Source organism: Papio anubis, chromosome 3, assembly GCF_008728515.1.
Source record: "Papio anubis isolate 15944 chromosome 3, Panubis1.0, whole genome shotgun sequence".
NCBI classification, from domain to species: Eukaryota; Metazoa; Chordata; class Mammalia; order Primates; family Cercopithecidae; genus Papio; species Papio anubis.
In genome coordinates this window covers 83,124,984-83,138,144 of record NC_044978.1, presented here as the reverse complement: position 1 = coordinate 83,138,144, position 13,161 = coordinate 83,124,984, and the positions used below count along the sequence as shown (strand labels likewise).

Genomic DNA, 13,161 nt, shown 5'->3' with positions numbered 1-13,161 from the left:
AATCCTTTATCCAAATGACTTGTGGAATACAGCATTTTTTAGATTTCAGAAAATCAATAAGGTGCATATACTATATAGTACACACTGAAGTAGTGAAACATACTGATTTTTCTCTACTGTTTTTACTGTGAACATACCAATGTTAAAGAAAGGAAAATGATATTAACTCAGAGGTGATGTCTCACAGCATATATTTACTAGCTTGCACAAATTTTTTAATGTTAGCAAGATTTAAGGCAAAGTTTTTATTTATATTTTAATTGGATCCTATGATGATTATTAAAGAAAAAAGTAGCTATCTCAGAAAGTATAAATTGAGCTCTTGGCAAATGTGACCAAAATCAGAAATCAGATTTTTTCATAAAGTTACGTGTACATTTGTCTAGAGTTACAATTAAAAGTATTGTGCTCATAGCCAGTCTGTGATCTGTGGCATATTATTATATCTTCCTACGCCTTAAAACAATGTTTCCTGTAAGTATAAACAAAGTACCATTGACACTGAAGGTTTTGTCCATTTGCTACTTCCAAAAGAAAGGGGTACAAGACAGAAAAGTTATTTAAACTTTAAGCAGTTGGTTAGATGTGGTAGTTATAATGGACTTTTGGTATTTTAATATGGGGCCTAAAAATTTACATCTAAACCAACATTAATTATCTAAGTGTGATATTCTTATGAGGTCTTTGTTAAATCCTACCAATTATATCCAGCATCTCCAAAGGTGACTGAGGTCCCTTCTAATAACTCATCCCACCATTGGAGCAGTCTTCCTTATATTTAACCTAAATTTATGAAACTACAGTTTATGCCTTTTTAATATTGTCAGATACTCAAGATTAATGGACACAGTTGTTCACTGTCCCCAGCTCCCATACTACATGTACTCAAAGACACTTTCAGGAAATGACTCACTCTTTCTTCACTGGGCCCAATAATTTATATTTTATTAATCTTTTCTTAGAAATGCTGTTTTTCAACCCACTTAACAATCTTTTTGGCTGGTCCTTTGCACATTATTTTCCAAATCTGTCACAAATGATGGCGTCAAAGATACATGATAGTCAAATCTGACCCAATACTGATCACAGGGCGGGTGTCTTTTAACATGGTTTGTAATCGAAATCATTTCTCTTTGTTGTAAAGTAGAGAATTATGGGCAGCTATTTAATCTCCAGATGTTTTTTTCCTCAAATGGTCACATAGTGGGCATGCAAAAATATTTGTTGAACGGAATGAAATGGAATTTTATATTGGGTTTAATTTTTTTCATTCTAAGTAATCCTTCATATGCTTAACTAGCTAAATTTTACTCGTTGGTTCTGATATTCCCTCCCCAAATAATCAAAGTTAATTCAGATTATGGTTTTTTTCTTATCTTGATATAGCTTAATATAGCCATTGAAAATAAACAATCTCTAGAAAATTCTAAGTCTAATATACTTCTAAATTTTAAGCATGACACTGAGAACTAGTGAAAAGCATAGAAAAGGAATATGAAAATAGCATTGAAACATTTGGCATTGAGGGGTTTTAACTACTACTAAAGATAGAATATACTGAATCAGAAAACCTAGTCTTGATTTTCACCTCTATTTATGAGGTACGTGACTTTGGACTAGTATGAGTATTTATGAGGTACGTGTCTTTGGAAGAGTTATTGTGCTTTCCACCCTAATTTTTTCTCTGTAAAATGGAGGGAATATTCCTAGCTTTCCCTTTCTCATAGAGTAGCTTCAAAGATCAGAGATAAGGGATCTAGTGTTTGTGAATTCTGAGTTACTATGAAATGTAAAAGATTACTGTGTTTTGTTTATCACTGTAAATAACTCTGATGGGGAGAACTTAATGTGTGATTAAGGTTGCAACTTTTTATGTGTGATATGAAATATTAAACACATTTTTAAAATAATTTTTTTGAGACAGGGTCTCACTCTGTCACCCAGGCTGCTGCAGCTTCAGTCTCTCAGGCTCAAGCGATCCTCCTGCCTCAGCCTCCCAAGTAGCTGGGTGGCTATTTATTTTTATTTTTTGTGGATATGAGGTCTTACTATGTTGCCCAGGCTGGTCTCCAACTCCTGAGCTCAAAGAATCCTCCCACCTTGGCCTCCCCAAGTGCTGGGATTCTAGGCATAAACCATTGCACCCAGCCTAAAAACAATTTTAGCTTGAGGGACCCTAGGTTTTTTTAGGTTATATGACTAGAAATATAATAAGATGTATTTACAGGGCTAATGCGGTAGGCATGATTTGAGCAACACCAAAGTTGTTTGATATAGCATAAAATTCTTGTTCTTTTATTAATGAGACAGAATTGTGCTTCTCAAAGTGTGTTTTATAGAGCATTATTTCTCTAAAATATTATGCAATTGTATGCATTAAAAACTTCTAAGGTCAAATACATTTAAGAAATCCTAGGTTTAGCTAAGTTAAATAGGTTTGTTAACTGTAAGACTTCTCAATACTCTAATGTGCTAACAGTTTTGTAAATCTCTAAGAGAGGTATATAATGTATCTTTTCCCAAGTTGTTTTAACCATGGGATTATTTGAGTCTTGGGATTAGAGTTTACTGGAATCAACTTTAGGTCAGTCTGGGCTAAACTAGGAAGTATGGAGTCCACACTCTACAAAACCCAGTATCCCTCACCAATTATGGCTCTCATTGCCTGTTTTTTGAGACTAATGGATTGACCTTGGATTTAGGAATGAGGGTTGGGGAGAGCGGAAACGTGCTGCACAAACTTAGCCTGGAAAGCAGCCATAAGTGGGGGTATGCCTGTATGGACACCATAGGTTTGCTGCAGGGGATTGTTAAAAAGCCACTTTGCAAAGACAAAACTCTGGTTTCAGAGGGGTAGGAGCTATCCCAGAGCAAAGAAATTTGAAAAAATTTTCTGCAGAACCCAAACTAAAGGAAGTTAGGGGGACATACTTTCTGGTCTAGCAATATATAATGAAATCTTTTACAACTATTAACCATAATGTTTTTTGGAAAATATTTAATAATTTTGTAAAACACCCATGTTACAAAAATGTTACCTGAAAAGTACAAAACTGTACTTGCCATTTGACTCCAATTAGATATAAAATATATGTTTGCATATGTCTGGATGTATATAAAAGTCTGGAAGAAAAAAGACCAAAATAGTAACCATGAATATATCCAGTTTATAATATTTCGGGTGACTTTCATTGTCTTTTTGTTGACTTTATGCAGTAATTTTTAAACTGTCCAACTGCAGTATCATTGATGACAGTAATTCATTATAGCAATAATTCCTTCAGAGAGGGGGCAGAAGAATAGAACCCTGCTCTTCTCAGCAGGAAAGTGAGGATTCTGATTCTTAATCATGTTTATTTTATTTTGGACATACTGATTTTTAAAAATTCATTGAATGTTTTATTAACTTCTATTTTTAACCTTTCAGATTTTCCTTTACAATTGATTGTGATAGATATGTCCAATTTTAGCTAGAAAATTTGTATTACTAGAAGGAATATAACGTAACTTGGACCAGGAAACAGATTTTTTTTTCCCCCAGTGTTGTCAGAAGCCCATTTTAACTAAAATAACATAGGACGTTTATTAACTAAAATAACATAGGATGCTTATCTTAAGATGTAGATTCCTAATCCTTATGACACATTTACTAAATCAGACTTACTAAGGAAAGTATCTCTCAGTCTTTATCTTTATTTATTTATTACTTATTTATTTATTTTTCTGAGACACAGGCTTGCTCTGTCACCCAGGCTGGAGTGCAGTGGCATGATCTTGGCTCACTGCAACCTAAGTGATTATTGCGCCTCAGCCTCCTGAGTAGCTGGGATTACAGGCATATGCCACCACACCCAGCTATATATATATATAATTTTAATTGTAATTTTAATAGAGACAGGGATTCACATCTGAGTAGACACACTTGGTCCCCAACACTCAACTTTTTATTCAACCAGCCATGACCTGGGTGTGAACATGACAGACCCAGCAGGGTTCCAACGCCTGACAACCTGCACCTGTCAGGAAGAGCCCCCTCGTTTCCTGCTCCCCCTGCAATACATGGTTATTTTAATAGAGACAGGGTTTCACCATGTTGCCCAGGCTGGTCTTGAACTTCTGACCTCAAGCGATCCGCCAGCCTCAGCCACCCAAAGTGCTGGGATTACAGGTGTGAGGCACTGCGCCTGGCTGTTCTCAGTCTTTAATGTGTACACAAATTACAAGGGGATCTCGTTAAAATGAAGACTGACTCAATATGTCTGGAGCAGGACCTGAGACTCTGCATTTCTAACAAACACAGGTAATGTTTCTGATCTGCAGTCCCCACTTTGGATAGCAGGGCTCTTTCTAAAACATAACGGCAGCTCCAACCCAGCAGAACCATATTCTGGATGGAATCAGAACTAGCCAAATGTAGGATGTTTAAAATATAGCATTTGTGCCTAGGTATGTGTCCACCTGACTCATGTAAAATAAAGAGAAAAGGCGTTAATAGAAGCCAGATTATAGAACATAATGTTATTAATATGTATCAGGTGCTCTTATGAGTGGCCATATCAGAGAACCAGCCTCATTGTTGCAGTTATTACACAACATGAGAATGTGCTGCAATTCCAAGTACCAAGCAGTAAGAAGAAAATTGTTTTCTTTTACTGATTGCTGCATGTTGTCCTGAGGTTTTTCCTCTCATCTCTCTTCTACAGATTTTACAGAGTCTGTGGCTAGTTCAATCACATTGTTCTTGGTCATGGAAATATTATGGTCTTTCTGATTCTGTATAGTGATAAGTAAAAAGATTGTTTCTGCTGAGGGGTGAAAAGGTCTTCAAACTAGTTTGCTTTCTTGTAAACAGTAAGACCTGCAGAGACCCTGAGGGGGGTCTGATATCTCCTTGAAAATTAAATTTCTGCTAGTGTTTTGAAGGAGCGAATTGTCACTTCTCACAGGTTAGGATCTGGTGCTGTGAATTCTGAAAGTTTGCAAGATTTTTTATTTATATTTTGATTAGATCCTATAGTAGATAGTAAAGAAAATATCATTCTCTCCAAAAAGTATAAATTGAGCCCATGGTGATTGTGACCAAAGTCAGAAATCAGATTTTTTAAGTTACATGCACATCTGTCAATAGAGTTATAATTACAAGTATTGTGCTAATTGCCAGTCTGTAATTTAGGGCATATCACTAAATTTTCCTGTGCATTTGTTTTCTCATCTGCAAGTCAAGGATAGTAATAGTATCTACCTCACTGGGCTGTTGTGAGAGTTAGATGCAAGGGTACCTATAAAACTTTTACTGTAGCGCTTGGCACATAATAATAACTTAATACATATTAGCTATTACTGCTGCTATTGATGTTGAATTCATTTATATAGTAATGATAACATTTCCTACTTAATTCATAAAAAGACAACCTATGCCGTTTTCTAGTTCTGAGTTTATACGTTTCTCATGCTTTTTATTATGGTTCATTATAATTTTAATGTTATTTTTAACTAACTAGATCCTTTTGAAACAAATTGGTTTGCAAGTGTGAGCTGTTAGGTGCACGGAGAAAATGAAAATAGAAACTCGCTATTTTATTCTAGGCTTATTACCAAATACTTAGAATACTGTGTTTTATTCAGGTGTTTATAGTATCATTAGACAGTTGTGATTTTAAAATAAAGACTGCATCATCTCAACTTCTTTACTGCGAAAATAATAACAATAGCCTTTTCAGAGATGAATCTGTCTAGATGGGAAATTTACATGGTGGATCTGATGAGTGCATCCAGCCTGGGCAGCAGAGTGAGACTCTGTCTCCAAAAAATAAAAATAAAAATAAATAAATAAATAAAATAATAAAATAAAATAAAATAAAATGTAGTTTCCTTCCCCAGAAAGTCCGATTCAGTAAATGTGCCATAAGGATTTAGAAATCTACATCATAAATAAACATTCTATGCTATTTTAGTTCAGACCCTATTTTAGTTCAGACTTTCTGTGGGATAAAAACTTCCATTCTTTCTTTAAATAGATTCTTTTGGCTTGAGTGCATTTACACCTGTCCCCAAGAGCTGGTGGGCTTCTGCTCACCCTAGATGGTGTTCATGCTGCACTCAGTCCAAGCAGCCCTTACCCGAGAGTCTACTTACCACTTGCATTCTGGTGCAAAGGACTCATTCCTGGCAGAGCCTAACCTTCATGGTAACCTTTGGCTTAGAAGAGAGGAGAAGGGGAGGCCGAGGCAGGTGGATCACTAGGTCAGGAGTCCAAGACCAGCCTGGCCAACATGGTGAAACCCTGTCTCTACTAAAAATACAAAAATTAGCCAGGCGTGGTGGTGCGCACCTAGAATCCCAGCTACTCAGGAGGCTGAGACAGGAGAATTGCTTGAAACTGGGAGGGAGAGATTGTAGTGAGCCGAGATTGTGCCTCTGCACTCCAGCCTGGACGACAGAGCAAGACTCTGTCTCAAAAGAAAAAAAATTATCCTGTCTCCAGGCAGTGCCTCTGTGTCTTTCTAAAAGTTTATTAAAGGTTCGTACAATACATAAAGGAGAAATAGGTGTGTCACAAAAATTAGGCTCATTGTTGATTAGCTATGTCTATGTTCCACCTTTCACCAGAGATTTAATTTTTGCTCTTTACTCTCAGCCCAAAGGTGTCTGTGGAACTTTGTAGATTCTTCCTATGGGATGAAAGCTTTGACAAACAAGGTCTTATTTCTGTGAGTCCAACAACCCTTTTCTTTTGGCCTATAATGAATAGATGGCTAAAACTTTTCTCTAACATGGTTAAAGAAATTTCAGAAACTGATTTCCAGCCCTTTTATTTGCTTTTCTCTCTGATCACTTAAAATTATGATGCATATGTCCTGCATCTGGAGAGAGAATAGAGGGAAAGAGAGACAGGGAGAGGAGGAGAGACCATCTCATAAAACCCTTGTCATTCATCCCCACCCTCCAATCTGTGTCTCCAAAAGTCTCTAGGTTTTGCCACCGGAAACAGCCTTCAGAATATTAGAATAATTACATATGTACTATTCTCTTCAATGAACTAAACTCCTAAGCATAGAAGTAATTTAAGACAGTGTTATCTTTAATCATTTAGTCCAGCAACAAATGCCAGAACTGGCCTGGGTAATGCCATAGGAACCACTTTGCTTCCTATGAAACATAAAGAGAATTTGCAAACCTACCTTTACTGAATAATGCTTACATTTCACTATAGTTACTCTTGGCAAGAAGTTGAGCAGTGGGAGGTGTATATGATAATATTTACATTTACTTCTCTGTGCTTACTCTTAATGTTTTCTGGGTAAAAATATACAATTGACTATTTGGGAAACCTCATTTGTGAACACAGGTTATATATGATCACATCCCTGGGGAAAACACATATTTAGTAGAAAGTGCCTTGCAAGCATTTCTCACAAGGACTTTCCTGTTCCTTTTTGTGGCTGATTTTACCCCTGACTCCAGGGCCCAGTAGCCATTAGAAGGTACTCTGTTCCTCAGCCCAGTCCAACCATGCCTTTATCCAGCTGTCACTTGCTTCAGTACCTGTACATTCCCTTTCTTTTAGTTTATGCAGAAGGCTGTAAGAAGCAACAGACAAGACATATCTTTTGGTGGGTAAAACATGGACCAATGGTAGAAAGATTCTGGGGACATTTTCTAAAAATATATGAACATTCATAGTTGATGTTAATTTTAGTCATAATTTCCCTATGACACCCACTCTCACCTTCTTCCTGTTCCTTCTCCAAACTACTACCAGAATGGTCATTTCAGCATGCAAACCTGTTCTTGGCACTCCTCTGTTAAAATCCTTCAGAGGCTGCCAGTTTCCACCAGGATAATGTCCAAAATATTTACAAGGCTTTAAAAGCTCCTGCACACTCTGCCTCTATCTCCAGTTCCATTTGATGCCCTTCTTCCTGCACCCTGCCTCCCTCCCCCTCTAAGGTCTACAGGTGATTCTGGTGTTTCAATCCCTGCTCTTTTCATTCTCCAGAGCCATAGCTCATAGTACTTCTTATGTCATAGAGAAAGCATCACTTCTCAGAGATTTTCACGACGTGTATCCTCCCCAACCTAGCTTAGCCAGTCCCTCACACCCCACTCCCATACTCACCTAGCATCCTCTCCTTCTTTAAGACACACGTTACCTGGGGAAATTGTTAAAAATCTGCCTTCACTTCTAGAATGTAGATCCCATGAAGGCAAGAGTATGCCCAATGCTTTATAACACGCTCTTAGCCCATGCTTTGTATAGCTGATGCTCAGTTTCTTGGTTGACTGCATAAATGAGTGGATGGAATAGAAGGAGGCAGGATGCATGGACAGATGGTGGAGGGATTGTATTGCTAGCACTTCTCTGATTCTTTTTTAGTTTCTAAATTTATACCATTCTAAGAATTAATGGTGCAACTACAGAGAATAGTAGGTATGCATTTGTCTTTATAAAACACATATATTGTGTATTTAAGTTGAATATTAGCCAAAGTATGAAGCAGGGAAATAATAATTAGAAAAATCATGTACCAGTGTCCATCCTGGTTATAGTTCATTTTTGGGCAAGGCTAGTCATTCATTTTAATTAACATTTTCTGCGTTGATCAAAAAAGCTCCCTTGAATCAAAGAAAATGTTTGAATTTCACAAACATATTTCAATTTCATAGCCTTGCATTCAGCAACTATTAAGCCTATTCTGCGTTCTCTTTGAATACTTAGAATTGCCAAAATACAAGTAACAGACATATAATTGCTATTTATATGTGATCTAACAGCACCCTCTTTTATTTAGATGTTTTAGTTAAGTTTTTTATTCATATTTATATTTTTTTCTTTTTACAAAGAATCCTAAAAACATAGAATTACAAAAAAAGGTGAACCAACACAAATGAAAAAAAAATTCATTTCTAATTCTTAGATTACCACTATTAGCATATTGGCATATTGGTGTATTTATCCCTCTTTCTTCTAGTCCTTTTTTTTGGTTTGTTTTTCTTGTACATGATTGTGATAATAACATAATACTGCTTGAATGATTTGTTCTGCTACTTTTCACATAAACTCTAAAGTGTATCAGGGAGTGGGTAGTGTTTCTTCTCTTGACACTTCAGTGGGATGCTCTTAGTAATCCCATACTGGTATGTGTAAGGAAGGAAAATTAGTTAAATAATTTGGTATGGTTATAGAGTAGAGCACACAAAATTGTAAGAACCAATAGCTTCTGAGCACTTCTGGTCTCTAAATTCCTTGGAATGTTTCCCAGTGGATTGTAATTAAGGTATACATGATTATCTGCTGCTAAATTAAATGGTTCTTGGAAACCAAGTACATATAATATTAATAAACCATCTGACATTTTACAAGTTGTTACATGACTAATTCTTTGTGTTGCCATCTTCTAACTGTATGATCTAATCTGTTCCTTTCTCTTCAGCCTCATCCCATGCTGCTTTCTTCATTTCTCAGCATCCTCCAGCCATTGTGAACTCCTTTCTCTAAATTTTCCAAGCACTTTCTTTGTACTTTGTACTTTGTCCTCCCTCTTCCCCAACCCCAATGCTATGCTTTTTGCTTGGAAAATTTCATTCTTCCCTTTCAGTTTAAATTGTGCTTCCTCAGAGAGGACCTCTTGATCTCCCTTTTTATAAAACAGGCTCCAAGAGCCAGGAAACCTTTACATCAAGACTTGATTTGCCATTTGATAGTCCTTCATCTGGAAGGAAAAAAACGGGGGGGGGGGGGTGGAGCTTGAAAAACTGTCATAACGTCCCTGGAATATGATACTTTAAGAGTTGAGCCCATTCCATTTTGGAGATGATTTATATAAGTTACAACAATAGAAGGAGACAAAAACATGATTGTTCTATTGAGTTTTTATAACTTTCTGTCACAAGAAAGAAAGCATGCTTGCCTACAATTTTGTAATATTTCTAGTAAATAAAAGAGGCACTCCCCCTCTCAGAGCACCAAATAAGGAAAGTGTAATTGGATGTCATTGCTGTCAGTCATCTGGGCTATAAAAGAGAGAGTGGGGTTGCCTCATCCCCTGGGCACCCACAGTCAGCTGTGTCCCTAGAGCTTCTCTTCTTTCTTTGCTGCCCAGCTGGGTATATTGCGAGTATGGATTGTAAGAAGGGAAGGAACTTCACTGTTTTAACGTTTGAAACAAAAAGAAAAAACTCAGAAGTAGTAAGCTAAAAACAACTTGTGCAAATATTATGGGATTATTACTTAATTTTAAGAATTTTTGCTAAAAACAATAGGAACGTCATTGAAAAAAGTACCCCTTTGAGTGATGATGGTTTCATAGTGTTCTACATCTCCTACTCCCTGCCTTATAAAAATAAAGCTAATTAATTGAAGTTCTGGCAAAGAGAAGGGAGTATTCCTTGGCCTTTGACCAAGAATTCCCCTCACCACCATGAACATTCCCACGCATTTCCCCACCAGTTACTCTCCATGATGTCTTCCTTCCTAACCCTTATCAAAATCTCAAATTACAGCACTCATTTATCTCCATATTTAAAGTCTGCTTCTCCCATTAGAATTCAAACCACATAAGACCCAGACCCTCAGTCTTGTCTATCCCATTCACCCTGTCTCCTTAGTGCCCGCCACAGTGGTTGGCAACTGCGTAGCCATCAAATATACACTGATTGAATAAATAAATCAATGATTTAAAGAAATCAATTATTTTTTTTAAAGTAGATTCTTATGCTTTGTCCCACTTGTGTCCTTTGAGTAAAGTGTTGAAATACTACATGGCTTTCTAACAGGATATTTGTATTCACTTAGTAAACAGTTATTGAGTGCCTGCCACCAGGTCAAGCCCTGGAAATGCTACCCAAATAAGACATGATTGATGCCCTCCAGGACCTCAGAGACTAGCAGAGGGACAGACACATATGTGTAAATAGCTGCAATTCTTTATGAAAGTGTGTAATAGGGGCTTATAAGCATGAACTCTTGAGGTACATGAGGGAAGAATTTGATTCTGCCTGGGGCATGAAAATTTCTGCAGAGGCAGTGATATTTATGCTGGGCCTTGAAGGAAGAGATTTTTGGCAGGTTAATTAGCAGGAAAGAGAGCATGGAGTCTGAGACGTGAAAATGAATGGCATGTTTGGACAGCATTGTGTATTTTGGTGGGGTAGATTGTAAACTCTGCCCCAAGAAGTTTGAATTTGATCTTAAAGGAGCCAGGGAAACTGTTTAAGGAAGGGAGGCCATGGTAGGAAATGTATATTAGAGTGCAACAATGTGCAGAGTTCACTGGGGGTGGGGAGTAGATGCTGTGATTAGAAACCAAACCATTCACTTCCATCAGGTATTTGCAGTTAAAACAACCTTAATTTAAAGATCATAATAATGTATCTTTCATAGAGATGAACTTTAGAATTTCATAGAGATGAATAGTTGGCTGGAAATTGGTTGCTCTATTAAAATGTATCCAAATAAAGACTTTTTAAGTTATTTTTGTTGAATTTTAGAAACTTTTGAAAATCATTTTTAAAAAATGTATCCAGATCAATGTTGCAGTATAAATCGCTGCAGAACAAAATTTGTGAATCTTCATGTGAGATATAATTAAATATTTTGGATTCATCCAGATGAAAAAATGACTAGGTCTTTTCCTCCTGCCCTTGTTAAAGGTAATGCCTCTTTATCAATACCTCAAAGACACACATACACACAAAAAAACTCAAAACTTTTCTCTTGCAGTTCCACGGCAACCTTCAAATGACTTGTTTGAAATATTTGAAATAGAAAGAGGAGTCAGTGCAGACGATGAAGCAAAGGATGATCCAGGTGACACTTACACTCTTAGTGCCATCATAATGACATTTTATTGTTTCTCTCCATGAAAATAACTTTTAAATGTAGATTGTTTGGACCATTTGGGAAAATTATACCTGTTTTCTTTAACAACTCGGATTTCCTTTGTAGTTAAATCATCATTTTCTTTTTAAAAAATATATTAAAGTAGTACTTAAATTGTAAAAAAGGAAATCCTATTTTATAAGTGATGATGTAACATGGTTATAATTTGGCAACATTTGTGTGTTCTATTTTTACAGATGATGCACTATTGTGCTGAGAAAGGATTAATGTACTTTCCCTTTGGTCTCGTGGAAAGAAGCTCTGGTTATATGGATAGGAGAGAACACGTGCTGTCTAGAGACCCCTAGTTCATAGATTCATTTGTTGTTTTTGATTTTCTTGTAGGTGTTCTGGTACACAGTTGTAATTTTGACCATGGACTTTGTGGATGGATCAGGGAGAAAGACAATGATTTGCACTGGGAACCAATCAGGGACCCAGCAGGTAAAACCATTTCATTTAACGTTTTCTGGTACACATTTCAATGTGATACTATCTGAAGACTCCACTGCTGCTAATCAAGTCTACTGTAATGCATCTCTGTGTTTATTTAATAAAGATGGTCAAAATGGACCATGCCTAGCATTTATACTCCATTTCTTTGAGAGAGTTAAATTTGTTAGCTATCAACTAGCACTATATTATGGGAGACAAGTAGTTAATTAAAAGGTCAGCTAATTTCTCTCAAAAAGCTTGATAAATAAAATATTTAGATTAATTCTTGAAAATAATTCTCAAGTTATTTGTAGCACCCATTCCCAGGAATAAAAATAATATAGTGGTATATAAGCCATGGTAATAGGTAGTCCCCAGTTGTTTTTTCTTTTCTTTTCTTTTCTTTTTTTTAAGATTTGAGTGGTAGTAGAAGGACACCAGTGGAAATTTCTATAAAGTTGTGATTATCCCTCTTAAAAAATTTCACTCTAACTTGGATGCTGAAGGAAATGGTTACAAATCACCACCACTCATTTTATAACAAAAGGTAGATTTAGACATAGTTCCTTCAAAATCAACAGAGTTTTAAATTGCACAATTCCTATTAATCTAAAGTTTTAGTACTCATAAGACATCTTTTCTTCTGGATTCAAGATAGCTTTTCTCCCTCAGTAGTTAAATCTTTTTTTTTTTTTTTTTTTTGAGACGGAGTCTTGCTCCGTTGCCCAGGCTGGAGTGCAGTGGTGCGATCTCAGCTCGGCTCACTGCAACCTCTGCCTCCTGGGTTCAATCAATTCTCCTGCCTCAGTCTCCCAAGTAGCTGGGACTACAGGCATGTGCCACCA

At 36.5% G+C, this 13,161-nt stretch overlaps 1 protein-coding gene across 4 annotated transcripts in view; it reads left to right on the top strand.

Moving 5' to 3' along the window:
• NPNT (nephronectin) overlaps positions 1-13,161 on the top strand; it is a 76,566-nt gene that overhangs the window by 51,480 nt on the left and 11,925 nt on the right. For all 4 annotated transcript variants that reach the window (XM_003899054.5, XM_003899056.5, XM_003899057.5 and 1 more), the window contains 2 exons: positions 11,723-11,809; positions 12,227-12,325. In XM_003899054.5, coding sequence (XP_003899103.2) covers positions 11,723-11,809; positions 12,227-12,325 — 186 coding nt within the window. The remainder of the gene's footprint in view (positions 1-11,722; positions 11,810-12,226; positions 12,326-13,161) is intronic.